We start from the raw sequence: 21,670 nt of genomic DNA, 5'->3' as shown, positions 1-21,670 counted from the left end.
CTGGGTGTGACAGATTATACTGCTGCCTCTCAGAGGTTGGGTGTGACAGATTATACTGCTGCCCCTCAGAGGCTGGGTGTGACAGATTATACTGTTGACTCTCAGAGGCTGGGTGTGACAGATTATACTGCTGCCTCTCAGAGGATGGGTGTGACAGATTATACTGCTGCCTCTCAGAGGTTGGGTGTGACAGATTATACTGCTGCCCCTCAGAGGCTGGGTGTGACAGATTATACTGTTGACTCTCAGAGGCTGGGTGTGACAGATTATACTGCTGCCCCTCAGAGGATGGGTGTGATAGATTATACTGCTGCCCCTCAGAGGCTGGGTGTGACAGATTATACTGCTGACCCTCAGAGGATGGGTGTGACAGATTATACTTTTGTCTCTCAGAGGGTGGGTGTGACAGATTATACTGCTGCCACTCAGAGTTTGGTGTGATCATGCAATTATACTTTAAACCAGAAAAAAATAGGTACACTGTACCTTTATCATTGGTACAGGTGTTTGAATCATCTAACTAGAGTGATTTGTAGCTGGGACTGAAACCTATACCTATCAAACAGCCTCAGGATCAGAATCTAATTTACTCTCTTACAATGAGTTCTTCCAAACCAAATTATGTAAAAATAAGCTGGCAGGTCAACTTCATTTCATTTTTAGAAAATCTTATTCAGCTCTTAAATTAACAGTGGAAGAGTTGTCAGTTCAAACCCACTGGCTTAGGATTCTTCTTAATTTACAGCCGAATGGTTTGTACTCAGTCAAACAAAACCAGCAAAAGTACACAAAATGTATGACATATACTAAAGTACACATAATTTATGATATGTACTATAGTACACATAATGTATGACAAGTACTATAGTACACATAATATATGACATGTACTATAGTACACATAATATATGACATGTACTATAGTACACATAATGTTTGACATGTACTATAGTACACATAATATATGACATGTACAATAGTACACATAATGTATGACATGTACAATAGTACACATAATGTATGACATGTACTATAGTGCACATAATGTATGACATGTACTATAGTACACATAATGTATGGCATGTACTATAGTACACATAATATATGACATGTACTATAGTACACATAATGTATGACATGTACTATAGTGCACATAATGTATGGCATGTACTATAGTACACATAATGTATGACATGTACTATAGTGCACATAATGTATGACATGTAAAATAGTACACATAATGTATGGCATGTACTAAAGTACACATAATGTATGACATGTACTATAGTACACATAATGTATGACATGTACTATAGTACACATAATGTATGACATGTACTATAGTGCACATAATGTATGACATGTACTATAGTACACATAATGTATGGCATGTACTATAGTGCATATAATATATGACATGTACTATAGTACACATAATGTATGACATGTACTATAGTACACATAATGTATGACATGTACTATAGTACACATAATGTATGACATGTACTATAGTACACATAATGTATGACATGTACTATAGTACACATAATGTATGACATGTACTATAGTACACATAATGTATGACATGTACTATAGTACATATAATGTATGGCATGTACTATAGTACACATAATATATGACATGTACTATAGTACACATAATGTATGACATGTACTATAGTACACATAATGTATGACATGTACTATAGTACACATAATGTATGACATGTACTATAGTAAACATAATGTATGACATGTACTATATTGCACATAATGTATGACATGTACTATATTGCACATAATGTATGACATGTACTATAGTACACATAATGTATGACATGTACTATAGTACACATAATGTATGACATGTACTATAGTACACATAATATATGACATGTACTATAGTACACATAATGTATGACATGTACTATAGTGCACATAATGTATGGCATGTACTATAGTACACATAATGTATGACATGTACTATAGTGCACATAATGTATGACATGTAAAATAGTACACATAATGTATGGCATGTACTAAAGTACACATAATGTATGACATGTACTAAAGTACACATAATGTATGACATGTACTATAGTACACATAATGTATGACATGTACTATAGTACACATAATGTATGGCATGTACTATAGTACACATAATGTATGACATGTACTATAGTGCACATAATGTATGACATGTACTATAGTACACATAATGCCTGACATGTACAATAGTACACATAATATATGACATGTACTATAGTACACATAATGTATGACATGTACTATAGTACACATAATGTATGACATGTACTATAGTACACATAATGTATGACATGTACTATAGTACACATAATGTATGACATGTACTATAGTGCACATAATGTATGACATGTACTATAGTGCACATAATGTATGGCATGTACTATAGTACCCATAATGTATGACATGTACAATAGTACACATAATGTATGGCATGTACTATAGTACCCATAATGTATGACATGTACTATAGTACACATAATGTATGACATGTACTATAGTACACATAATGTATGACATGTACTATAGTACACATAATGTATGACATGTACTATAGTGCACATAATGTATGACATGTACTATAGTACACATAATGCATGACATGTACAATAGTACACATAATATATGACATGTACTATAGTACACATAATGTATGACATGTACTATAGTACACATAATGTATGACATGTACTATAGTACACATAATGTATGACATGTACTATAGTACACATAATGTATGACATGTACTATAGTGCACATAATGTATGACATGTACTATAGTGCACATAATGTATGACATGTACTATAGTACACATAATGTATGACATGTACTATAGTACACATAATGTATGGCATGTACTATAGTACACATAATGTATGACATGTACTATAGTACACATAATGTATGACATGTACTATAGTACACATAATGTATGACATGTACTATAGTACACATAATGTATGACATGTACTATAGTGCACATAATGTATGACATGTAAAATAGTACACATAATGTATGGCATGTACTAAAGTACACATAATGTATGACATGTACTATAGTACACATAATGTATGACATGTACTATAGTACACATAATGTATGACATGTACTATAGTACACATAATGTATGACATGTACTATAGTACACATAATGTATGACATGTACTATAGTACACATAATGTATGGCATGTACTATAGTACACATAATGTATGACATGTACTATAGTACACATAATGTATGACATGTACTATAGTACACATAATGTATGACATGTACTATAGTACACATAATGTATGACATGTACTATAGTACACATAATGTATGACACATACTAAAGTACACATAATGTATGGACATGTACAATAGTACACATAATGTATGGCATGTACTATAGTACACATAATGTATGACATGTACTATAGTACACATAATGTATGACATGTACTATAGTACACATAATGTATGACATGTACTATAGTACACATAATATATGACATGTACTATAGTACACATAATGTATGGCATGTACAATAGTACACATAATGTATGACATGTACTATAGTACACATAATGTATGACATGTACTATAGTACACATAATGTATGACATGTACTATAGTACACATAATGTATGACATGTACTATAGTACACATAATGTAGTGACATTTTACTATAGTACACATAATGTATGACATGTACTATAGTACACATAATGTATGACATGTACTATAGTACACATAATGTATGACATGTACTATAGTACACATAATGTATGACATGTACTATAGTACACATAATGTATGACATGTACTATAGTACACATAATGTATGACATGTACTATAGTACACATAATGTATGACATGTACTATAGTACACATAATGTATGACATGTACTATAGTACACATAATGTATGACATGTACTATAGTAACACATAATGTATGACATGTACTATAGTACACATAATGTATGACATGTACTATAGTACACATAATGTATGACATGTACTATAGTACACATAATGTATGACATGTACTATAGTACACATAATGTATGACATGTACTATAGTACACATAATGTATGACATGTACTATAGTACACATAATGTATGACATGTACTATAGTACACATAATGTATGACATGTACTATAGTACACATAATGTATGACATGTACTATAGTACACATAATGTATGACATGTACTATAGTACACATAATGTATGACATGTACTATAGTACACATAATGTATGACATGTACTATAGTACACATAATGTATGACATGTACTATAGTACACATAATGTATGACATGTACACATAATGTATGACATGTACAATAGTACACATAATGTATGACATGTACTATAGTACACATAATGTATGACATGTACTATAGTACACATAATGTATGACATGTACTATAGTACACATAATGTATGACATGTACTATAGTACACATAATGTATGACATGTACTATAGTACACATAATGTATGACATGTACAATAGTACACATAATGTATGACATGTACTATAGTACACATAATGTATGACATGTACTATAGTACACATAATGTATGACATGTACTATAGTACACATAATGTATGACATGTACTATAGTACACATAATGTATGACATGTACTATAGTGCACATAATGTATGACATGTACTATAGTACACATAATGTATGACATGTACTATAGTACACATAATGTATGACATGTACTATAGTACACATAATGTATGACATGTACTATAGTACACATAATGTATGACATGTACTATAGTACACATAATGTATGACATGTACTATAGTACACATAATGTATGACATGTACTATAGTACACATAATGTATGACATGTACTATAGTACACATAATGTATGACATGTACTATAGTACACATAATGTATGACATGTACTATAGTACACATAATGTATGACATGTACTATAGTACACATAATGTATGACATGTACTATAGTACACATAATGTATGACATGTACTATAGTACACATAATGTATGACATGTACTATATAGTACACATAATGTATGACATGTACTATAGTACACATAATGTATGACATGTACTATAGTACACATAATGTATGACATGTACTATAGTACACATAATGTATGACATGTACTATAGTACACATAATGTATGACATGTACTATAGTACACATAATGTATGACATGTACTATAGTACACATAATGTATGACATGTACTATAGTACACATAATGTATGACATGTACTATAGTACACATAATGTATGACATGTACTATAGTACACATAATGTATGACATGTACTATAGTACACATAATGTATGACATGTACTATAGTACACATAATGTATGACATGTACTATAGTACACATAATGTATGACATGTACATAGTACACATAATGTATGACATGTACTATAGTACACATAATGTATGACATGTACTATAGTACACATAATGTATGGCATGTACTATAGTACACATAATGTATGACATGTACTATAGTACACATAATGTATGACATGTACTATAGTACACATAATGTATGACATGTACTATAGTACACATAATGTATGACATGTACTATAGTACACATAATGTATGACATGTACTATAGTACACATAATGTATGACATGTACTATAGTACACATAATGTATGACATGTACTATAGTACACATAATGTATGACATGTACTATAGTACACATAATGTATGACATGTACTATAGTACACATAATGTATGACATGTACTATAGTACACATAATGTATGACATGTACTATAGTACACATAATGTATGACATGTACTATAGTACACATAATGTATGACATGTACTATAGTACACATAATGTATGACATGTACTATAGTACACATAATGTATGACATGTACTATAGTACACATAATGTATGACATGTACTATAGTACACATAATGTATGACATGTACTATAGTACACATAATGTATGACATGTACTATAGTACACATAATGTATGACATGTACTATAGTACACATAATGTATGACATGTACTATAGTACACATAATGTATGACATGTACTATAGTACACATAATGTATGACATGTACTATAGTACACATAATGTATGACATGTACTATAGTACATATAATGTATGACATGTACTATAGTACACATAATGTATGACATGTACTATAGTACACATAATGTATGACATGTACTATAGTACACATAATGTATGACATGTACTATAGTACACATAATGTATGACATGTACTATAGTACACATAATGTATGACATGTACTATAGTACACATAATGTATGACATGTACTATAGTACACATAATGTATGACATGTACTATAGTACACATAATGTATGACATGTACTATAGTACACATAATGTATGACATGTACTATAGTACACATAATGTATGACATGTACTATAGTACACATAATGTATGACATGTACTATAGTACACATAATGTATGACATGTACTATAGTACACATAATGTATGACATGTACTATAGTACACATAATGTATGACATGTACTATAGTACACATAATGTATGACATGTACTATAGTACACATAATGTATGACATGTACTATAGTACACATAATGTATGACATGTACTATAGTACACATAATATATGACATGTACTATAGTACACATAATGTATGACATGTACTATAGTACACATAATGTATGACATGTACTATAGTACACATAATGTATGACATGTACTATAGTACACATAATGTATGACATGTACTATAGTACACATAATGTATGACATGTACTATAGTACACATAATGTATGACATGTACTATAGTACACATAATGTATGACATGTACTATAGTACACATAATGTATGACATGTACTATAGTACACATAATGTATGACATGTACTATAGTACACATAATGTATGACATGTACTATAGTACACATAATGTATGACATGTACTATAGTACACATAATGTATGACATGTACTATAGTACACATAATGTATGACATGTACTATAGTACACATAATGTATGACATGTACTATAGTACACATAATGTATGACATGTACTATAGTACACATAATGTATGACATGTACTATAGTACACATAATGTATGACATGTACTATAGTACACATAATGTATGACATGTACTATAGTACACATAATGTATGACATGTACTATAGTACACATAATGTATGACATGTACTATAGTACACATAATGTATGACATGTACTATAGTACACATAATGTATGACATGTACTATAGTACACATAATGTATATGACATGTACTATAGTACACATAATGTATGACATGTACTATAGTACACATAATGTATGACATGTACTATAGTACACATAATGTATGACATGTACTATAGTACACATAATGTATGACATGTACTATAGTACACATAATGTATGACATGTACTATAGTACACATAATGTATGACATGTACTATAGTACACATAATGTATGACATGTACTATAGTACACATAATGTATGACATGTACTATAGTACACATAATGTATGACATGTACTATAGTACACATAATGTATGACATGTACTATAGTACACATAATGTATGACATGTACTATAGTACACATAATGTATGACATGTACTATAGTACACATAATGTATGACATGTACTATAGTACACATAATGTATGACATGTACTATAGTACACATAATGTATGACATGTACTATAGTACACATAATGTATGACATGTACTATAGTACACATAATGTATGACATGTACTATAGTACACATAATGTATGACATGTACTATAGTACACATAATGTATGACATGTACTATAGTACACATAATGTATGACATGTACTATAGTACACATAATGTATGACATGTACTATAGTACACATAATGTATGACATGTACTATAGTACACATAATGTATGACATGTACTATATGTACACATAATGTATGACATGTACTTTAGTACACATAATGTATGACATGTACTATAGTACACATAATGTATGACATGTACTATAGTACACATAATGTATGACATGTACTATAGTACACATAATGTATGACATGTACTATAGTACACATAATGTATGACATGTACTATAGTACACATAATGTATGACATGTACTATAGTACACATAATGTATGACATGTACTATAGTACACATAATGTATGACATGTACTATAGTACACATAATGTATGACATGTACTATAGTACACATAATGTATGACATGTACTATAGTACACATAATGTATGACATGTACTATAGTACACATAATATATGACATGTACTATAGTGCACATAATGTATGACATGTACTATAGTACACATAATATATGACATGTACTATAGTACACATAATGTATGACATGTACTATAGTACACATAATGTATGACATGTACTGTAGTACACATAATGTATGACATGTACTTTAGAACACAAAATGTATGACATGTACTATAGTACACATAATGTATGACATGTACTATAGTACACATAATGTATGACATGTACTATAGTACACATAATGTATGACATGTACTATAGTACACATAATGTATGACATGTACTATAGTACACATAATGTATGACATGTACTATAGTACACATAATGTATGACATGTACTATAGTACACATAATGTATGACATGTACTATAGTACACATAATGTATGACATGTACTATAGTACACATAATGTATGACATGTACTATAGTACACATAATATATGACATGTACTATAGTACACATAATGTATGACATGTACTATAGTACACATAATGTATGACATGTACTATAGTACACATAATGTATGACATGTACTATAGTACACATAATGTATGACATGTACTATAGTACACATAATGTATGACATGTACTATAGTACACATAATGTATGACATGTACTATAGTACACATAATGTATGACATGTACTATAGTACACATAATGTATGACATGTACTATAGTACACATAATGTATGACATGTACTATAGTACACATAATGTATGACATGTACTATAGTACACATAATGTATGACATGTACAATAGTACACATAATGTATGACATGTACTATAGTACACATAATGTATGACATGTACTATAGTACACATAATGTATGACATGTACTATAGTACACATAATGTATGACATGTACTATAGTACACATAATGTATGACATGTACTATAGTGCACATAATGTATGACATGTACTATAGTACACATAATGTATGACATGTACTATAGTACACATAATGTATGACATGTACTATAGTACACATAATGTATGACATGTACTATAGTACACATAATGTATGACTTGTACTATAGTACACATAATGTATGACATGTACTATAGTACACATAATGCATGACATGTACAATAGTACACATAATATATGACATGTACTTAAGTACACATAATATATGACATGTGCTATAGTATACATAATGTATGACATGTACTATAGTACACATAATGTATGACATGTACTATAGTACACATAATGTATGACACGTACTATAGTACACATAATGTATGACATGTACTATAGTACACATAATGTATGACATGTACTATAGTACACATAATGTATGACATGTAGTGTTAGTACACATAATGTATGACATGTACTTTAGAACACAAAATGTATGACATGTACTATAGTACACATAATGTATGACACGTACTATAGTACACATAATATATGACATGTACTATAGTGCACATAATGTATGACATGTACTATAGTACACATAATGTATGACATGTAGTGTAGTACACATAATGTATGACATGTACTTTAGAACACATAATGTATGACATGTGCTATAGTACACATAATGAATGACATGTACTATAGTACACATAATGTATGACATGTACTATAGTACACATAATGTATGACATGTACTATAGTACACATAATGAATGACATGTACTTAAGTACACGTAATGCATGACATGTACTATAGTACACATAATGTATGACATGTACTATAGTACACATAATGTATGACATGTACAATAGTACACATAATGTATGACATGTACTATAGTACACATAATGTATGACATGTACTATAGTACACATAATGTATGACATGTACTATAGTACACATAATGTATGACATGTACTATAGTACACATAATGAATGACATGTACTATAGTACACATAATGTATGACATGTACTATAGTACACATAATGTATGACATGTACTATAGTACACATAATGTATGACATGTACTATAGTACACATAATGTATGACATGTACTATAGTACACATAATGTATGACATGTACTATAGTACACATAATGTATGACATGTACTATAGTACACATAATGTATGACATGTACTTAAGTACACATAATATATGACATGTACTATAGTACACATAATGTATGACATGTACTATAGTACACATAATGTATGACATGTACTATAGTACACATAATGTATGACATGTAAAATAGTACACATAATGTATGACATGTACTATAGTACCCATAATGTATGACATGTACTATAGTACACATAATGTATGACATGTAGTGTAGTACACATAATGTATGACATGTACTTTAGAACAGAAAATGTATGACATGTACTATAGTACAGATTATGTATGACACATACTAGAGTTAACCTAAATCTGTTTTAACATTGTAATATGTACTTTATACATGTAACTGTATCATTCTATCATTCTAATGATATTATTATCTGTGGCTTGTCAAACAATAACTAGAAACAAGGAGCTCTCAGATGTATAGGTATGAGAGTGACATATAATGACTGACAGTAAATATCACTTAATAGTTCTCCAGAAGGAAACGGTGAATTTTCAATTGATCCTCAGCATTAAACAAGAGCATGCAGGTTTTTATCCTCAGCATTAAACAAGAGCATGCATGTTTTTATCCTCAGCATTAAACAAGAGCATGCATGTTTTTATCCTCAGCATTAAACAAGAGCATGCATGTTTTTATCCTCAGCATTAAACAAGAGCATGCATGTTTTTATCCTCAGCATTAAACAAGAGCATGCATGTTTTTATCCTCAGCATTAAACAAGAGCATGCATGTTTTTATCCTCAGCATTAAACAAGAGCATGCATGTTTTTATCCTCAGCATTAAACAAGAGCATGCATGTTTTTATCCTCAGCATTAAACAAGAGCATGCATGTTTTTATCCTCAGCATTAAACAAGAGCATGCATGTTTTTATCCTCAGCATTAAACAAGAGCATGCATGTTTTTATCCTCAGCATTAAACAAGAGCATGCATGTTTTTATCCTCAGCATTAAACAAGAGCATGCATGTTTTTATCCTCAGCATTAAACAAGAGCATGCATGTTTTTATCCTCAGCATTAAACAAGAGCATGCATGTTTTTATCCTCAGCATTAAACAAGAGCATGCATGTTTTTATCCTCAGCATTAAACAAGAGCATGCATGTTTTTATCCTCAGCATTAAACAAGAGCATGCATGTTTTTATCCTCAGCATTAAACAAGAGCATGCATGTTTTTATCCTCAGCATTAAACAAGAGCATGCATGTTTTTATCCTCAGCATTAAACAAGAGCATGCATGTTTTTATCCTCAGCATTAAACAAGAGCATGCATGTTTTTATCCTCAGCATTAAACAAGAGCATGCATGTTTTTATCCTCAGCATTAAACAAGAGCATGCATGTTTTTATCCTCAGCATTAAACAAGAGCATGCATGTTTTTATCCTCAGCATTAAACAAGAGCATGCATGTTTTTATCCTCAGCATTAAACAAGAGCATGCATGTTTTTATCCTCAGCATTAAACAAGAGCATGCATGTTTTTATCCTCAGCATTAAACAAGAGCATGCATGTTTTTATCCTCAGCATTAAACAAGAGCATGCATGTTTTTATCCTCAGCATTAAACAAGAGCATGCATGTTTTTTATCCTCAGCATTAAACAAGAGCATGCATGTTTTTATCCTCAGCATTAAACAAGAGCATGCATGTTTTTATCCTCAGCATTAAACAAGAGCATGCATGTTTTTATCCTCAGCATTAAACAAGAGCATGCATGTTTTTATGCATGATGTTTTTGCTAATTTTTCAATAATCTAAAATGATTTCAGGGGCTGAAAAGCATGGATGTTTGCAAAGACCTTGAATCCCAAGTAGAATGAATCAAGCCTAGTATTACCAGAGATGTCCCTGCTCAATTACAGCCTTTAATAATCAATTCAAAATGCAGCTGTGAATCTTCTGTGCATGACGCTAATCATGTTAAAAAGCTAATATCAGTTCTAAATAGTACACAGCCATGATTGTAAAGACAGTTTTATGTGAAAATTGATATAGAACTATAGCCCTGGGCAGGGCAGTGGTGATTTTATATTTCGTTGATGACCATGTGCTTGTACTGGAGCCAGTTTATGATTTTGGAAAACTTTGAGGCAGGTGCCCAACAATGATGTCAAGCTAAGTGTGTAAACTAGACTCAATTCAATTAATTCTCTCAATGTCCTTTATAACCTTGGTAACCAAACATAAATTTTGAACACAAGCCCTAAGGAAAAGTTGTAAATTCAGTGTTTTATGTTTGTGAAATAGAATAATGAACTTTTAGTGGTTGATGCTCCACGGTAGTCTGTGACACCTCGCTGTGTGTCCAGTATCTGTGAATCTGAGTAGCCTGCAGACAAAGCCTACTATCATTATATATCTGAGAGTTGCTAGGCAAGACCTACTACACAGATAAATTTTGATTAACCTGTTGGATTCTCACCTGCCAGTACAGATAATCACCTCCACAAATTATCTTTAAGTCATACCGAGGTCAATAAGTTCATGATCCCAGAATTACAACGACACGCAGTTATATCTAAAGCCCCCAAGATACTTTCATTTAAACATTATGTAACAGAGCTTATGATTGGTCAATAACTCTATTACAGATAATGAAGAAACTGTAATACTTCATTGGCATTGGCTGATATAACCATAATTCCTGATAATAGGCAGACTTGTATACAGATACCACAATATGCTATACCAGACTTGTATACAGATATCACAATATGTTATACCAGACTTTCAGTGGAGCAAGTTAATCTTTGTAATTTAAATCCTATAATGCATAAAGGTATGCAGGTTGTATAAATCTCTGAAAATTCTGTTTTTAGGACCGTAGAATAAGCACAGCTTTGGACAATTCTTTAGCGATACTTTCTAAGGCTACAACCAGTATTCAATAGAGTCATACTGTCAATAAATTGGAGCTTGATGTATTGGATACTGCACTGAAATGACTACTATCTCTACATGTTTGTGGATGTTAAAATGTATCATATCATTGAGTTTGAAATTTACACAAGACCTTTTTGTCTTTGGAATATAGAATCAAAGTGTATTTTTCAATACAATGGTTATAATCTGTTGAAATAGTCACTTCTAAAGCTCAAATCCTCACACAGCACATATTGGTGAAGCTTAAAGAATCTCAATAATCTGATACGCTCATAATCAGATTTTTAAGAAACATACATGTATATATATATGTTGTTGTTTACGAAATGTCCAGTTTAAAATTTCTTTTATCTTCCTACTTTCCACAGAACGCCTTATCCAGCCGTGACCAGTTGGCTTGACCATTGATGCGTAAACAGCTGAGGGCTACATTACACTCGGTCAGTGACAACCAAATCCGATTCTCCATCACTCCATTACAAGTCCATCAACACATCATCGTACTTTTCTACACGGTAAGTTATCATTACTGTTTACTTACTATAGAAAATGTTCTAAAACCATCATAGTAAGGGATCTCGGATTCATTGTTCTTTGGTATAAACAATAAATGTTTCTGCTAAATTATTCTCTTTTTTTCTTTCTCTAAATAATTATTTTGAAATGTTCTAACATAAATCTCCAGTTATCTTACATACCGGTAAGTAAATTAATACTTACTTTTTCAGGTGACTGGACCTGTAAATAAAACAGAGCATTAATTAATATGTTCAGCACCAAAACAATGAATGTATAAAAAAAACAAAAACATTTCTTCTGTTAGTACATGGAAGATTTTAAGATTACAGAACAAAATCCGAGATAATATTTTTGAACTCTTTTTTTGAACATATAATAAAAACAGCCAAGTTACCGGCTATAACCAGGTGTCAAGTGTTAGTTAGCTAGGCTACTGGTCATTGGGTACAAAGGCTGCTGTGCTTATATAATGAGAAAAAAACTGAAAATTAATCCTCAAATGTGCAAACATTTCAAGGAAATTTGCATCTTTTACATTAAAACTAGTAATGTGGTTGACACCATGGTATATTTACATTGCATTTCATCATAATCTTTAAATGAAATAATGGCACTGTATACACCATGTGCATTTCTTATGCTATATTGGCTAGAATACTGACAAGTAATGATCAGGATTTGCGTAATCAAATGACTGACCCACACACTTCAGGGTATGAGACTATGCAGGAAAGTCAATGTAAAATACATAAGTATGCAAATTGAAATGTTTTAAACAATCTGTTTGATTCTAAGAAACAGTTCGGAAATGAAGGAAAATAAAAATGGTAAAATTCACTAAAATATTTAACCAAATGACCTTGTTCTTTGACTATACATGTCCTTTCGACCTACTTATTACATATATTGATCTCCTCTGGATGAAGTCATCAGCACTTAACATTCTGAACAGCTTTCATAATGTTACAAAGAATCTTATAAACTTAAGAAAAACGCACAACATCATTACTTTTTTCATGCTAGAATCAAAGACGATGACCCAATGACCTTGACCTCTGCCACGATGACCTTTTTAAGGGTCCAAGAGACTTCAAGATCGGGCATTTGAGGGTAACACATTAAAATCTGAGGTTATATAGCTCTAAGAATTAAGATATCTTGCAGATTTTGTAAGTTGAGATGACAAAGCTACTTTAAATATTGTCATAACAAAATGACAACAAGTCTTTACATGGTACACAAAGGATTGTAATCCTCCACAAGGGAAACTGTTAGGGATCCATGTATAAAACAGACTATACCCATCCAGGTTTCAGGGATGACACAGGATAGATTCAATCAGTTTTGTAAACCAAAGACCTGTTTATAATACCATAATGCGACCAATAAGTCACACCAAGGGGAGATAACTACCTCATTCAGACACAATATCAAATTTCAATCAATACATCAAGGATCGTGTTACGATAATCAGGAGAGCCAATGACCTTATATAGCTGTGATATACAAAGTAAACATTTATGAAAATCTGAGCGAAGTGTCCAAACAATTTTTGTCTAAATTAGATATGACATGACTGACTGATAATTGAACTCTCGGTACACCAGGACAATTTGTAATATGGTATACATCCTGATAATTTTCCAGCCCTGCAGATTACATATAGATTGAGACAAACCTCAAATTACCATGTTCTCCTCTACAATGGGGAAAAATAATTTCTTCACAGCGTACAGTGACAGAAATGTTACCATATTTATGTACATATACAGTCAAGCTAAATTAATTTATCTATGGAAACTAACCAGTTTTGTAGCAATGTAATGAGAGAGAATCTCTGATGGCACACAGCATTACAAGCCCGGAGATATTTCCATCGCTGTTATGGTAAATCTTTAAATGGACAAATAAGATCATTGATAAAAAAATCAGTCATTGCTGAGGACAACTGTTCAATACATTTGTAAGTACCTCGACCTGTAAATACAGATATCAGGTGATGAGGAAAGCTGATTACCTCTATAAACTTCTACTCCAGGGACTCGGAAATCATTTAAAACTCATATAGCTACCAATATCAGGCTGTCAAACATGCTTCTAGATATTTCATTGTAAGATCAAATACCTTGAAAAACAAGAGGCCCAGAGGGCCTGTATCGCTCACCTGGTTTGTAATGCCAAGTAATGTTCTGAATACAGGTTCATTGTTTCTTTTCTGAAGGAATTTTAATATTAACCTCTAAATCCCCTATTGGGCCCCATCCCTCCCGCCCCCAGGGGGTCAGAGCCAAAATTTATACATTATTAATTACAATATTTATGACTAGTAGCGATTTAAAGGATTTACCTCTATTTCCCCTATTGGGCCAAGCCCCTCCTGCCCCTGGGGGATCAGAGCCAAAATTTATACAAGTTCTGTTCCCCTTCCCCCAAGGATGTTTGTGGCCAAATTTGGTTACAATTCATGTAGAACTCTAGGACAAGTAGAGATTTAAAGGATTTACCTCTATTTCCCCTATTGGGCCCCGCCCCTCCTGCCCTCAGGGGGTCAGAGCCAAAATTTATACAAGGTCTGTTCCCCCTCCCCCAAGGATGTTTGTGGCCAAAGTTGGTTACATTCCATTCAGAACTCTATGACTAGTAGCGATTTCAAGGATTTACCTCTATTACCCCTATTGGGCCCCGCCCCTCCTGCCCCGGGGGGTCAGAGCCAAAATTTATACAAGTTCTGTTCCCCTTCCCCCAAGTATGTTTGTGGCCAAATTTAGTTACATTCCATTCAGAACTCTACGACAAGTAGCGATTTAAAGGATTTACCTCTATTTCCCCTATTGGGCCCCGCCCCTCCTGCCCCCAGGGGATCAGAGCCAAAATTTATACAAGTTCTGTTCCCCTTCCCCCAAGGATGTTTGTGGCCAAATTTAGTAACATTCCATTCAGAACTCTATGACTAGTAGCGATTTAAAGGATTTACCTCTATTTCCCCTATTGGGCCCCGCCCCTCCTGACCCGGGGGACCAGAGCCAAAATTTATACAGTTCTGTTCCCCTTCCCCCAAGGATGTTTGTGGCCAAATTTGGTTACATTCCATTCAGAACTCTATGACTAGTAGCGATTTAAAGGATTTACCTCTATTTCCCCTATTGGGCCCCGCCCCTCCTGCCCCCAGGGGAACCAGAGTCAAAATTTATACAAGTTCTGTTCCCCTTCCCCCAAGGATGTTTGTGGCCGAATTTGGTTACAATTCATGTAGAACTCTATGACTAGTAGCGATTTAAAGGATTTACCTCTATTACCCCTATTGGGCCCCGCCCCTCCTGCCCCCGGGGGACCAGAGCCAAAATTTATACAAGTTCTGTTCCCCTTCCCCAAAGGATGTTTGTGGCCAAATTTGGTTACATTCCATTCAGAGCTCTATGACAAGTAGCAATTTAAAGGATTTACCTCTATTACCCCTATTGGGCCCCGCCCCTCCTGCCCCGGGGGGTCAGAGCCAAAATTTATACAAGTTCTGTTCCCCCTCCCCAAAGGATGTTTGTGGTCAAATTTGGTTACAATCCATGCAGAACTCTAGGACAAGCAGCGATTTATAGGATTTACCTCTATTTCCCCTATTGGGCCCCGCCCCTCCTGCCCCGGGGGGGACAGAGCCAAAATTTATACAAGTTCTGTTTCCCCTCCCCCAAGGATGTTTGTGGCCAAATTTGGTTACAATCCATGCAGAACTCTATGACTAGTAGCGATTTAAAGGAAATGTTGACGGACGGACGGACGGACGACGGACGCCGCGCCATGACATAAGCTCACCGGCCCTTTGGGCCAGGTGAGCTAACAAGAGGCCCCGAGGGCCTATATCGCTCACCTGGTTTGTAATGTCAAGTTATGTTCTCAATAAAGGTTCATTGTTTCTTTTCTAAATGAATTTAAATATTTACCTCTATTTCCCCTATCAGGCCCCACCCCTCTTGCCCCCGGGGAGTCAGAGCCAAAATTTATACAATCTCTATCTCCCTTTCCCCAAGGATGTTTATGGTCAAATTTGCTTACAATCCATGTAGAAATTTATGACAATTAGCTATTTAAATGATTTACCTCTATTTCCCCTATTGGGCCCCACCCCTCCTGCCCCCTGGGGGTCAGAGCTAAAATTTATACAAACACTATTCCCCTTCCCAAAACAATGTTTCTGGCCAAATTTGGTTGCAATCCATTTAGAACTCTATGACTAGTAGCAATTTAAAGGAAATGTTGACGGACAGACCGACCGACAGACGATGGCCGATGGACAACCCGCCATGACATACGCTCAGTCGCCCTTCAGGCCAGGTGAACTAAAAACTGAGATGCAAATGCACATGTTGGTCTTAACTTAAGAATTATTCACAAGATTCAGATAGGCTTTCATTTCAAACCTGAGTATTATGTTTTGGAGTTTTTAGTATGTTTTGGTATTGTCATTTAGTGTCAAATTGCAACTAGACACTAAAAAAACTTAATTGTTTAACCTTCATTTTCCAGATTATCTCCACTCCTACTTGAATGAATAAAGAAGGATCACATTTTTCCTGATGATGGTTCGATTGTCTCCTGTGATGTAATTTCTTATCTCCAAATAGTGAAGAGTTCCAATATGGAGTGTGTTCCGATAGGAAACGAGTCAGGATTAGCTCCCCCTGTTAACTTTACAGAGGCACAGAAACGAGTCCTCAAAGATATCAGCAATGTCTTCTATAACTATGGCCTTCCTGTAGTTTGTTTGTTTGGCATTGTGGGAAATATTTTAAACCTGACAATTCTTACACGTCGAAAATTACAGAAATCCTATCGGACAGTAGAACAGGCTGCTTATGTGTGTCTCATTGGTTTGGCTTTGTCGGATTTAATGTTTTGTGTATTCGCCTTTCCAACAACATTTCTACCAACAGGTGAATATTACAAAACTAAAGGCTTCATTTTATATTATGGGATGTATTCCACAGCAGTCATAAATGTGTTTATTATGTCAAGCACCTGGCTGACAGTAACTATGGCAACGGAAAGGTATATTGCAATTTGTCATCCACTTAACAGTAAACTATTAATGACTTTGAGTAAAACAAAGTTGATCATTGTTCTTGTTTACTTGGTGTCGGTGGCATTTAATATTCCTGTTCTGTGGCGATATCAAATCCATGAAGTTATGTGTGAAAATATGACCTCAAAAGTATATCACTTGATACAAGTGCCATTGTGTAACAGTAACATGTTGGACGATGGCTACCGAGTACTCTGGGCTATTGTTGGTAACTTCATCCCTCTCATTCTACTAATAGGGTTCAATATCTGCATATGTTACAAAATTCATAAATCGTACAAACTACGTCAAAAATTTCACTGTGAAGAGGACCCCAAGGATTCTAGCAATACACTGACAATAACACTCATTGTCATCGTCGTCATGTTTTTTATACTCGTGGCGCCCTCTGAAATTGTTCTGCACATCGCTCAGATCACCAAAAGTGACAGTGACGCCACCTACAAGGCTATCGAAGTGGTCATGAACTTTATGCAGTCTGTGAACTTCTCGGTGAACTTTGTCCTGTATTGTATCATCAGCCCGTATTTCCGTAAAACACTCCGTCACATCCTGTGCTGCGATTGGTACAACAATCGCAGAGACTCTTATAAATTCAGTATGACAGACTGTAGCAAACAACCACTCCAAGGACCATGATTTGGGGCAGAAAATTCTAATTTTTGTTGGCCTCAGTATAAAGCTTGTCAAAAGAGATGGCACCATTCTAGTGAATCAATAGGACAACAAAGTGTGGATTGGAGGCTAATTTACATATCGTATATATAACCAATAGAGAGAATCACACCATCAATACCATGCAATAGGTTTCATTTATCCAGACAGAGGAGTTTGTCGAAGCATCTGTCACATATCTAATATGACATGTACTATAGTACACATAATGTATGACATGTACTATAGTACACATAATGTATGACATGTACTATAGTACACATAATGTATGACATGTACTATAGTACACATAATGTATGACATGTACTATAGTACACATAATGTATGACATTGTACTATAGTACACATAATGTATGACATGTACTATAGTACACATAATGTTATGACATGTACTATAGTACACATAATGTATGACATGTTACTTTAGTACACATAATGTATGACATGTACTATAGTACACATAATGTATGACATGTACTATAGTACACATAATGTATGACATGTACTATAGTACACATAATGTATGACATGTACTATAGTACACATAATGTATGACATGTACTATAGTACACATAATGTATGACATGTACTATAGTACACATAATGTATGACATGTACTATATTGTACACTATAATATATGACATGTACTATAGTACACATAATGTATGACATGTACTATAGTACACATAATGTATGACATGTACTATAGTACACATAATGTATGACATGTACTATAGTACACATAATGTATGACATGTACTATAGTACACATAATGTATGACATGTACTATAGTACACATAATGTATGACATGTACTATAGTACACATAATGTATGACATGTACTATAGTACACATAATGTATGACATGTACTATAGTACACATAATGTATGACATGTACTATAGTACACATAATGTATGACATGTACTATAGTACACATAATGTATGACATGTACTATAGTACACATAATGTATGTACAATACACATGTACATGATAGTACACATAATGTATGACATGTACTATAGTACACATAATGTATGACATGTACTATAGTACACATAATGTATGACATGTACTATAGTACACATAATGATATGACATGTACTATAGTACACATAATGTATGACATGTACTATAGTACACATAATGTATGACATGTAGTGTATAGTACACATAATGTATGACATGTACTTTAGTACACATAATGTATGACATTGTACTTTAGAACACAAAATGTATGACATGTACTATAGTACACATAGTACATGTACTTATAATGTATGACATGTACTATAGTACACATAATATATGACATGTACTATAGTGTACATAGTACATAATGTATGACATGTACTATAGTACACATAATGTATGACATGTAGTGTAGTACACATAATGTATGACATGTACTATAGTACACATAATGTATGACATGTACTATAGTACATATAATGAATGACATGTACTATAGTACACATAATGTATGACATGTACTATAGTGCACATAATGTATGACATGTACTATAGTACACATAATGTATGACATGTACTATAGTACACATAATGTATGACATGTACTATAGTACACATAATGTATGGCATGTACAATAGTACACATAATGTATGACATGTACTTTAGAACACAAAATGTATGACATGTACTATAGTACAGATTATGTATGACATGTACTTTAGAACAGAAAATGTATGACATTGTACTATAGTACACATAATGTATGACATGTACTATAGTACACATAATGAATGACATGTACTATAGTACACATAATGTATGACATGTACTATAGTACACATAATGTGATATGACATGTACTATAGTACACATAATGTATGACATGTACTATAGTACATATAATGAATGACATGTACTATAGTACACATAATGTATGACATGTACTATAGTACACATAATGTATGACATGTACTATAGTACACATAATATATGACATGTACTATAGTACACATAATGTATTACATGTACTATAGTACACATAATGCATGACATGTACTATAGTACACATAATGTATGACATGTACTATAGTACACATAATGTATG

At 33.1% G+C, this 21,670-nt stretch overlaps 2 protein-coding genes across 2 annotated transcripts in view; one reads left to right on the top strand and one right to left on the bottom strand.

Moving 5' to 3' along the window:
* Nucleotides 1-19,707, top strand: part of LOC138316027 (FMRFamide receptor-like) — an 86,308-nt gene extending 66,601 nt beyond the window's left edge. Inside the window, exons 2-3 of the mRNA XM_069257499.1 lie at nucleotides 13,690-13,836; nucleotides 18,359-19,707. Coding sequence (XP_069113600.1) covers nucleotides 18,471-19,553 — 1,083 coding nt within the window. The 5' untranslated portion in view covers nucleotides 13,690-13,836; nucleotides 18,359-18,470 and the 3' untranslated portion in view covers nucleotides 19,554-19,707. The remainder of the gene's footprint in view (nucleotides 1-13,689; nucleotides 13,837-18,358) is intronic.
* LOC138316737 (CD109 antigen-like) overlaps nucleotides 1-21,670 on the bottom strand; it is a 491,941-nt gene that overhangs the window by 235,320 nt on the left and 234,951 nt on the right. The window lies entirely within an intron of this gene.

Source organism: Argopecten irradians, chromosome 2 (assembly GCF_041381155.1).
Source record: "Argopecten irradians isolate NY chromosome 2, Ai_NY, whole genome shotgun sequence".
NCBI classification, from domain to species: domain Eukaryota; kingdom Metazoa; phylum Mollusca; class Bivalvia; order Pectinida; family Pectinidae; genus Argopecten; species Argopecten irradians.
Note: the sequence above shows the minus strand (reverse complement) of the source record. Positions and strands in the feature narration are given on the sequence as shown.